Source organism: Pan troglodytes, chromosome 6 (assembly GCF_028858775.2).
Source record: "Pan troglodytes isolate AG18354 chromosome 6, NHGRI_mPanTro3-v2.0_pri, whole genome shotgun sequence".
Classification (NCBI taxonomy): Eukaryota; Metazoa; Chordata; class Mammalia; order Primates; family Hominidae; genus Pan; species Pan troglodytes.
Window position 1 is genome coordinate 8,568,375 of NC_072404.2, and position 10,297 is coordinate 8,578,671.

At 54.7% G+C, this 10,297-nt stretch overlaps 1 protein-coding gene across 25 annotated transcripts in view; it reads left to right on the top strand.

Moving 5' to 3' along the window:
- Positions 1-5,164, top strand: part of IQCE (IQ motif containing E) — a 55,027-nt gene extending 49,863 nt beyond the window's left edge. For 22 of the 25 annotated variants that reach the window (XR_010158766.1, XR_010158767.1, XM_054687332.2 and 19 more), the window contains one exon: positions 483-717. Coding sequence is in view for 23 of the 25 variants with exons in the window: in XM_054687332.2 (XP_054543307.2) it covers positions 483-601 (119 nt within the window). In the remaining 2 variants the exon portion in view is untranslated. Of the gene's footprint in view, positions 1-482 lie in introns of all 25 variants that reach the window. The other 3 variants (XM_054687337.2, XM_063815176.1, XM_054687340.2) reach the window with 1 other exon arrangement.
- Positions 5,165-10,297: the final 5,133 nt, after the last annotated feature.

A 10,297-nucleotide genomic window follows, 5' to 3' on the forward strand; every position in this document is an offset into this window, starting at 1 on the left:
ATACTCAGAGCTGAGTTTGAAGGCGAGGAGAGTGAGGCTTTCTGGCAGGTGTGTAAGTTGGTCCTGAGGCTGGAGAGTGAGGCTTTCTGGCAGGTGTGCAAGTTGGTCCTGAGGCTGGAGAGTGAGGCTTTCTGGCAGATGTGTAAGTTGGTCCTGAGGCTGGAGAGTGAGGCTTTCTGGCAGATGTGTAAGTTGGTCCTGAGGCTGGAGAGTGAGGCTTTCTGGCAGGTGTGTAAGTTGGTCCTGAGGCTGGAGAGTGAGGCTTTCTGGCAGGTGTGTAAGTTGGTCCTGAGGCTGGAGAGAGAGGCTTTCTGGCAGGTGTGTGAGTTGCTCCTGAGGGCCTGTGTGCCCCATGGCTTACTGCTTCTGGGGGTGGCCGCCGTCTTGCCTGCCGGGGAAGAGCAGACAGTGTAAGGGTGTCCGTGGTGGCAGCCCCTGAGGTCAGCGTGGCTGACCCCTCTCCCTGTGGTTCATTTCCGCAGACCCCTCTCCCTCAGGGCCACAGGCCGTGGCACCTCCACCTGGGGATGACGTCAACTCCGATGATTCCGACGATATTGTCATTGCACCGTCTCTGCCCACGAAGAACTTTCCAGTTTAGGTCCCCGTCACTGTCTCCATGCCGTGATGGCAGCACTGCCGAGGACATAGGAACCACGACTGGAAAGATAATTTATCATGTTAGGAGAAGAACGATGATACCTACTTAACACCTCAGCATCTGCGTCGTGTCTCTTTGTGCTTTTGTTTGTGGAAGGAGACCCAAATGCCTTTACTTTATTCTCTGGGGAGGGCCAGCGGCTCGCATTCCCCCTCATCTCCAGCTGCAGCTCAGATGGTGGATTTTCAGTGCCAACAGACACATCTGCCGTGAACTCGCAGATGCCAGGGAGCCCTGTAGTGACACGTTCTCTGACAGCACCTTGCCGCCTGCCCACGACCTTGACCGTGAGGAGCTGCTATCCGCAACCAGCGCCGACACCATGCCCCCTCTTCCTGGTGACACCCTCAACAACCAGGATTTGCTCGATCTCAGCCCAGCAGGCCAGGCAGACACACTCCGCTGTGCCTTAGGAAGGTGTGAGACCGGCTTCCCCCATCCCCACAGCAAAACACAGCCTGTCCCAAGCCAGTGAGGAGCTAAAGACACCCAGGTCCCCAAATGATCTTACTCCATGCCCCACCTGCTCACACCGTCCTTTCCCGTCACCCTTGCTATCCCCTGGAGCACTGCCCTCCAGAGCTGCCCTTCCCAGGAAGGAATTTGGTTGGATTCTGTCACTGTGGAGACCAAGATTTTTTAAAATTCCCAATTATAATCACAAAAGCAGCATCACACTTGCTTCTGAGAACAGCAGGGTGATGTCTGTTCCCAAGCTGGTGGCGGGAGCCTTAGCCTATGTGGGGCCACCCGGGGAAGAGGAGGGTGAGGAGGCAGGCTCGCCGTTCCAAGGGACAGCATAGGCTCGTGGTGGGGCGTGTTGCATCTGGTGTCTGGGACAGTCCCCATCACCCCATGTGTGCAGCCTCTGCACTCCCACCTCCATGGCTGGGCTGGGCTGGGCTGGGCTGGGCTGGGCTGGGCTGGGCTGGGCTGGGCTGGGCTGGGCGTGCGGAGCCCGTGGAGCCAGCAGCTGCAGAGGCCTAGGAGGGAGTTCCTGGGGGAAGCGCACAGTGTCCAGTGCCCATCTCTTGCTTGTGTGTGAGATTAGCCCTTGCTGGGGTGTCAAGAGGAAGAGCCTTAGACCTGGGCGGGCCTTCAGGGGCATCTAGACCCCTGCACAGCCCAGGCCTGGTGTCTGCATTTCCATAGCACCCCTGTGGGGACTCCTGCCGGGGCTGGCCGCTGTCTCAGGAGAGACCCAATGGTTAGAAAGCCCCTTTTTACACAGCTGACAGCTTCTCCCAAGGCTTCCATCCATGGGGACAGGCTAACCCCTGGGCGCCTTTTCTGCAGCATGGCGGCCTTCTGAGTCACCTAAGCTGAGCCTGGGGCATTCTCTATGGCGGTCAGAAGGCTGATGGCCCCAACACAGTGGCTTGTGGAAGGGAGAGAGGAGGTTCTGCATGTCCACCTGCCCTATGGGAGGAGGACACAGGTGTCCCCAGCCCAGCCTGTTCTCTCCCAGTCACTCAGGGATGGGGCCACCCAAAGTGCAGGACCCGCCCCACCCTGCGGTTCTCAGCCTGGCCCCTGTCTCCACTTAGCTTCTGTTTCTGCAGTGGGTGGAAGCGAGTCAGTGGGGGGCCTGGCTTGTGTACATGTTTTACTTATTTGGTCTGTGGGTTGCCAAGTCCATTTTTTTCCCCACTGAACTGGCTGGTAACTTGACGGACTGTGTAACTGACACAGGCCCTCTGTAGACCCCTGCCTTCACCCCACCCGCCCGGGTCCACTCCCTGGGGCGCTGTCCCAAGCCATCCCTCCTTGCCAGCTCAAAGCTTCAGGTCCTAGGAGCCAGTCCGCCTCGAAAGCCCTGAGAAAGTGAGACACCTGCACGTTCGCTGGGGGAGACCCTCCGTTCTCTTGTGGCAGCTGCTCCCACTTGTTAAACGAAGCTGTTTCTGCGGGACGTGCTCACTCTTGGGAACCAGTGGCCTAGAGCTTTGGGTGACAGGCATAGAGAGGGCTTTCCTGCCTCAGGCTTGGAGGCCAATGTTCCATACATAAACCGCCATGTCCTCTGGTGCAGCTGGGCTGCTCTTTTAAAAGCCAGCATCCATCTTGAAGCTCGCTGGGTAAATGGCAATGCATTCTCAAGCCTGTGTCTTCAGCTGATGCCCAGTGTCCAGTGCTGGTCACCAGTCCCCTTTGCTGGGTACAGCCTGCCTGGCTGTTCTGTGGTCCTGGAACGCTGCAGTGTGGTTTTGTTCCATGGAGACAGTACCAAGCGGAGAGGCCTCCTTGCCCACGGCCCCAGGGCCTGGGGGCCAGGGGTTCTGGCCCTGCGGGGACTTAGGCAGGAGGGGAAGAGAAGCCCATGGAGCCACGGGAGGGGTGTCATGGGCGGGGCCTAGCCATGGGAGGGGTGAGCTGTGGGCGGGGCCTAGTCATGGGAGGGGTGAGCTGTGGGCGGGGTGAACTGTGGGTGGGGCCTAGCCATGGGAGAGGTGAGCTGTGAACGGGGCTAGCTATGGGTGGGGTGAACTGTGGGTGGGGCCTAGTCATGGGAGGGGTGAGCTGTGGATGGGGCCTAGCCATGGGAGGGGTGAGCTGTGAGTGGGGCTGAGCCATGGGAGCAGCAAGCTGGTGGAGTGGGCTGGGCGGAGCTGTGGGGGCTGCTGGCAGGGCCTAGGAAAGTAGACAACTCCCGGGGGAGACGAGGTAGAGAGTGAGTCCCCAAGAAAGGGACTCCTGCCCCAGCGTCAAGTGCCAAAGCAGGCCCCATCTACCACTTCAGGGTCGACGTTGGTGGCAGGTGTTGTTCACGGTGTACTGATTGTCACTGCAACACCTCCACATCACCTTGAACTTCAAGAACAGCAGCAAAGCTGTATCTGCTATCAGAGGCTGTTAGGTAGTCCAGCTTTAAAATAACACACTCTTTCTTTATCCCATGCCCTTTAAACAGGCAGCCACAGGAGATGTCAGTCTCCAGGGCCTGGCCCCACTGTGTTGACAGCAGTCACGTCTGTTGAGCTGACACTGCTGAGGCTGAAGCTGGCCCCGTGCAGGTGGCTGGTGAGCCACAGGTGCAGTACCCGGAGGTGTGCTCTCCCCTAGAGGCCTGTCCCCAACTCCTCGCCTAGAGGCCTATTCCCGCTGCTCACAGACCTCAGCAGAGGCACCAGCTGGAGGGCTCCAGGGACATCCTTGGAGATACGGGAGGCTTTCCTGGCACAGGGCACAGCTCTTAGGAGGCCTTTGTAGGATGCTGTCTCCCCAGTGTGTCCTGCTCATCCAGGATGGGGAGAAAGAGGAGGAGGCCCCAGGCTTAGAAGCCAGGGACAGACTGCCGACGATTACCAAACTGAATCCAGGCAGTGCCATGACCCTGGGTGTCCCTTGGTTCACATCACCCACCAGACACAGCTGCGGAGAGAGTGCAGGGAGGGGCTGGGACCAAACAGGCCAGAAACTGGCAGAAAGGAGGCAGAAGTGAGGTGGGTGTGCCTGGGGCACGAAGCCAGCGCCGGGGGGGATTTCAGTGGAGCCTTACAGCCAGGCTCCGTGCGGACTGTGATGCCAGAGAGGCGTGCAGCCTCTGGGCAAGTCGGGAGAGGGCTTGGGTGGTCCCCACAAGGCAGAAGAGGTGGAAGGGCCAGAGAGGACCACCAAGACCACCGTTCCCGCAGGCCTAGGGTGAGTGACCTGACTATGAGACTAGCGGGCAGAGCCAAGCAGGGCTAAACTCCATCCCAGGGCCCGGTGTTGGACAAAGTAGCTTTTTCTTTGCTCGTTTGTCTGTGTATTAAGAAGAGACTAAAATAGCCAAACGACGCTGGTCGCATGCGCTGGCTGTGGTCTGTCTGCTGAATGTCTATTTTTGTCTCCTGACGAGACGTGAGGACCATGCCCTTGATCCCTCCGATGGACCAGAAACCCCCTTCCTTGCAAAAAAAAAAAGGCAATTGAATTAGAAAAAGATAGCCCAACCTAGCTCAGATCCACCAAGATAAGCACAGCAAAGCTTGGCTGCATTTTTGAGGAATAAAAACCAGCAGAAAGCACCGATAACCTTCAAGATCTGAATGAGATTCTATTATAACCCGTCTAAACGATTGCAAAATTCCTCCTTTGGTTTTGGAAGCAGCGTTTGCTCTCCCGTGGCTCAGGGATTCTCTGAGGACCAGGGAGTTGACACACAAACCCCGCCATGGGTCCGAGCCAGCTATTTCTTAAGGCTCCCACCTCGCCAAGCTCCCAAGGGCCTGCTGGCAGTGCCTACGCTGTGCCAACTACCCTGTCTGGTACAGACCACGGCTGGGTAAGCACCCTTAAAAGCAACAGAAATGACGTCTGGAAGCTGAAATGTGAAACTGTCAAGATGGCTTAGGAGAGGAAGGAGTGGACCCGCTGGTCTTTGGCATTTTGTATTTAGAATTATTTTAACTTTATACATAATGTATAGGCCGATCTTTTGGAAGGGATAAGGTTTTCATTCTTGTGCAACTCATTATTCTCATTATTGGCCTTTGAAATAAAAAGTCGTTTTGCAGCGTGCCTTGAGTGCCCCGTGAAGACTTCTCTTTAATGACCTCCAGGTGCGTTCCTGCCCCACGCACTCGGGCTGAACAAACGATCCGCTTCAGAAACCCCGCTTCTCTGGGCTTCTGGCATTTTGCCGTGGTCGTAATGCAGGCTTGGGGTTGGAGAGCCAGCTGGAGGGACGGGTCCCGCCGCCAGCTCCCTGCCACGCATGAACTCGGATACATCTGTTGACACCCCGGTCCCCCGTTGAATATCTATTCCTTAGATATGAGGACACAAAAATGTGCGTGCGTGAGGGAGTTATTTCTCCATATTTGATTTCATTTTTGTTTCAGGAGCAGGGAAAGAATAATTTACTGAGGAATCAAACACAGATGGAAACGACCAAAAGGAGCTGATATCTGGGTTTTGTTTTCCAATATTTTGTTGCATAGAACAAGGTACATCTGTGGCTTTGTGTGCTTGTGGCTGCCTGCCCTGGGGCCCTAAATCCTGCGTGGAGTTTGTCCGAAGCCTCCACAGTTACTGTGGTTGGCTCTGGCATTTGCCCAAGCCTATTTTCTCTCTATCGATCTCATATATATGTGTGTGTGTGTGTGTGTGTGTGTGTGAAAATATATGTATATTTTTAAATTGAGATAGGGTCTTGCTGTCTTGCCCTGGCCGGAGTGCAGTGGTGCAATCATAGCTCACTGCAGCCTCAAACTCTTGGGCTTAAGCAATCCTCTTGCCTCAGCCTCCCAGATAGCTGGGACTATAGGTGTGCACCACTGTGCCCAACCACTTTTTAAAAAATTTCTGTCACGCCTGTAATCCCAGCACTTTGGGAGACCAAGGCAGGCGGATCACGAGGTCAGGAGTGGCCTGGCCAATATGGTGACACCCCATCTCTACTAAAAATACAAAAATTAGCCGGGCATGGTGGCGTGCGTCTGTAGTCCCAGCTAGTCGGGAGGCTGAGGCAGAAGAATTGCTTGAACCTGGGAGGTGGAGGTTGCAGTGAGCCGAGATGGCGCCATTACACTCCAGCCTGGGCAACAGAGCGAGACTCTGTCTCAAAAAAAAAAAAAAAAAAAAAATTCTGTAGAGATGGGGACTTGCTAAGTTGCCCAGGCTAGTCGAACTACTAGGCCCAAGTGATCCTCCCACCTCAGCCTCCCAAGTGGCTGAAACTAAAGGTATGCACCTGGCTAATATAAAAAATTTGAGGGGTGGGGCACAGTGGTTCATGCCCGTAATCCCAGCACTTTAGGAGGCTGAGGCAGTGAATCACCTGAGGTCAGGAGTTCGAGGCCAGCCTGGCCAACATGGTGAAACCCCGTCTCTACTAAAAATACAAAAAGTAGCCGGGCGTGGTGGCACATGCCAGTAATCCCAGCTACTCAGGAGGCTGAGGCAGGAGAAACACTTGAACCCGGAAGGTGGAGGTTGCAGCGAGCCATTGCACTCCAGCCTGGGCAAGAAGAGCAAAACTCCGTCTAAATAAATAAATAAAATTGTATTTTGGTGGAGGTTGCAGTGAGCCATTGCACTCCAGCCTGGGCAAGAAGAGCAAAACTCCGTCTAAATAAATAAATAAAATTTTATTTTGGTGGAGGTTGCAGTGAGCCATTGCACTCCAGCCTGGGCAAGAAGAGCAAAACTCCGTCTCAATAAATAAATAAATAAATAAAATATATTTTTTTGGTAGAGATGGGGCCTTGCTATGTTGCCCAGGCTGGTGTCCAATGCCTGGCCTCAAGCGATCCTCCCACCTTGGCCTCCCAAAGTGTTGGAATTACAGGTGCGAGCCACCGTGGCCTGCCCCGAGCCCATCTTTACACTCCGATGGCCTGTGTGCTGTCCTGGCAAGCGGTTCATTTGCAGACTTGCACTTTGCAGACGAGCTGGTAGGGCCTGAGGGAGTCTGTGGCATTGGAGAGCATGGTGCACCAGGCACTCGCCCGCTGCAAGCTCGCTGCCCCCGCAGTCGCCAGCTGTGATCTCCCCGAGGGGTTCAGACCCAGGAGCAGAGAGGAGGCAGCCTGTGGGGGCTTCTCAGCTAGAGCTGGCGAGAGGAGGAGAGAGAAGGTCCAACCTCAGGCCTCCACCCACCGTGGGCCGGGGTATGGATAGACATGGAAGTATGTGAGCGTGGACATCCATGCTCACGCGCACAGGCACACGGGGAGAACCCTCTTCCTCTTCCCCATCCAGCCCGCTGGTTTTTGGTGCTCCCACACGTGCGCTGAGTGCATGAGGGCCTCCTCAAAGACCGAGTGAGGGTCACCACAAGCTCTTGCCAAGACAATTTTAAATATGAGATTCCTCCGAGGTCCCTGGGGGACATAGGAAAAAAAAGATGAAGCCTCTGAGTCCCTCGCTCCTTTCAGCACTGCTGTCGGGCTTGGAATATGAATGACGGGCTGCAGAACAGGGTGGCGTGTCTCTGCGTGGGTGCCAGCTAATGGCCTTTGGCCAGCACCTCCCCACTGGATCCCCAGAGCAGGGCCCAGTGTCAGCCCCGAGGGCCAGCCCCATTAGATGGGGCCTGCCTCAGGAACCTGGGGACGTTTCCATGGTGCTGTGTCCCTTTCTGAATAAGAGGAGGGGGTGCCCCTGAGCTATTCATTAACGAAGCCCCAGAGCAGCCTGGGATTCAAAGGACAGAGTCCAGCGCTGCCAGGGCTCCCGCGGCTGCCATTCATGGCAGCCCTGTCTGGGGGCTTCCTCCCCACCAGCCCTTCCCTTCCCAGGCCCGGCTCGGCTCGCAAAGGAATGAAAGCAGGGAAGGGTGTGAGTGGGTGGGCTGGGGCGAAGCTCGCATAAAATATACAAAGGGAGCTGGTTCCCGCTCATTGCAGCCTCGCCCCGCCCCATTCCCTTCTCTCACCCACTTCCCCCTCCAGCACCCTGTGGGCTGCTGGCTCCACTACGCTCACTGCTTCTGCTACCCTCGCCCGAGAGTGCACCCTTCCCGCCTCATCACTCCTCCCTGCTTTCGGGATTTCTCTTCTGCTCTGGCACCCGGTCCTACCCTCTGCCTGTTGAGTATGGGTGTATCCACGGCTCCATCCCCAACACCCCAACCTGCCTGGATCGTCCACTGGGCGTCCGCACGTTCTTGTCTCAGATGCCTCCAATTCAGCTTGGCTCAGCTTCAGTTTATCTTCCCTCATGACCTGCTCCCTGTTCAGTAAACCACATCACAAGCCACATGGTTGTCCCTGCCAGAAACCTAGAGATCATCCCCGTCTCCCTGCCCGTTCTCACCAGGCCCCACAGGGGCTACCCCCTCAGCAGCCCTCGACTCTGCTGCCACATCTGCAGTGAGGCCAAGTGACCCCACCAGACAGTTCCCACGGGCTCCAAGACAAAATTGAACTCCTGAACATGCCAGACTGCTGCATGTCCACGCACACAAAGACACTTGCACACACAAAACACAATGCAACATACGTGCAAACACCTGCACGTGAGCAGACATATGCCTGCAAACACATGCCCACACATGAAACAATGCAAACTTGAAAACACAAAACCAACATGCACACACCAATGCATGCACTCTCACACACACACTTCGCACAGACGTGCACACAAACACGTACAAATACACACATGCAAACATACAAACATGCATGCAAACACACCTGCAAGGGCAGAAACATACACAAATTTGCATCCCACACACACGTACACACAGGCACACACACATGACAACATACACATAAAATGCACACACACACACAAACATGCACATGCGCGCGCACACTTGAAGCTCAAGCCAGCCTGAGCTATGTGAGGCTCCACTTTTCCAAAGAGGAGACTGCAAAAAAGAAAACCCATCCAGCCAACTTGAAAGTGTGAGCTTTTTATAGGTGTGGACGAAAGTGTCAGATGCCAACTTGTGAATAATTAATATGTTAATTTGGTCACACATCATGCATATTTCAAGTCATAGCTAAAAGAAGACACTGATCTAGGAGCATGCCTCTGGTAGTGCTCCCAGGACTTGGCTGCACCAGCAGCTTTGTCCCCGTGTTCTGGATCCTCTAACACAGTTTCCCCTGCACGACATCTCCACTTCCATCTAAGCTGTTTGCAATCCACGTGACGGCTGAGAAATCTGCTCCTGCCGGGCGCAGCGGCTCACGCCTGTAATCCCAGCACTTTGGGAGGCCGAGGCGGGTAGATGGCTTGAATCCAGGAGTGTGAGACCAGCCTGGATAACATAGTGAAACCCCTTCTCTACAAAAATACAAAAATGAGCTGGGCATGGTGGCATGCACCTGTGGTCCCAGTTCTTTGGGACGCTGAGGTGGGATGCTTGCATGAACCGGAGAAAGTGGAGGTCGCAGTGAGTTGAGATCGCATCATTGTACTCCATCCTGGGCGACAGACCAAGACTCTGTCCCAAAAAAAAAAATTCTGAACAGGGTGTGCCATGATTGGAGCATTTCTCCCCAAGCCACGAGTGCCGGTGTGCTGGACCTGAGGACGGTGGTCCAGGTGGTAGTCACTTTATGATCACGTTTCCACAGTGGAACCGCTGGCTGTATTTTTAAACGTTTTAAAGGCTGATTCACAAAGACAGCCAATGCTTGCAAATGTGAGGTTCTGCTCCTGGAAAAATGACTAATCTGAGTTAAATTTATTTCTGACATCTTTTTAGTGGATTCTGCCAGGCGACCTCCATACACATTGCTCCCAGCTTTCAGACTCCTCCGTCGGTTCCCAAGCAGTGTGTGGCTGTCAAAATAAACTAATTGAGAGCCTCATGCTATGAGATACTTTCTAAGGACTTAAGAAGGCAGCTCCCTCTTTTGTGAAGGATACTTTAAAAATTTTATGTATTTATTGATTTTACAGACAAGATCTTGCACCCCAGGCTGGAGTGCAGTGGCACAATCACAGCTCACTGCAGCCTTGACCTCTTGGGCTCAAGCAATCCTCTGGCCTCAGCCTCCCACGTAGCTGGGACTACAGGTGTGTGCTACCATACCTGGCTAATGTTTTCATTTTTTTTCCTTTTCTTTTTGAGACGGAGTCGCGCTCTGTCGCCCAGGCTGGAGTGCAATGGCGCGATCTCGGCTCACTGCCATCTCCGCCTCCCAGGCTCAAGCGATTCTCGTGTCTCAGCCATCTGAGTAGTTGAGACTACAG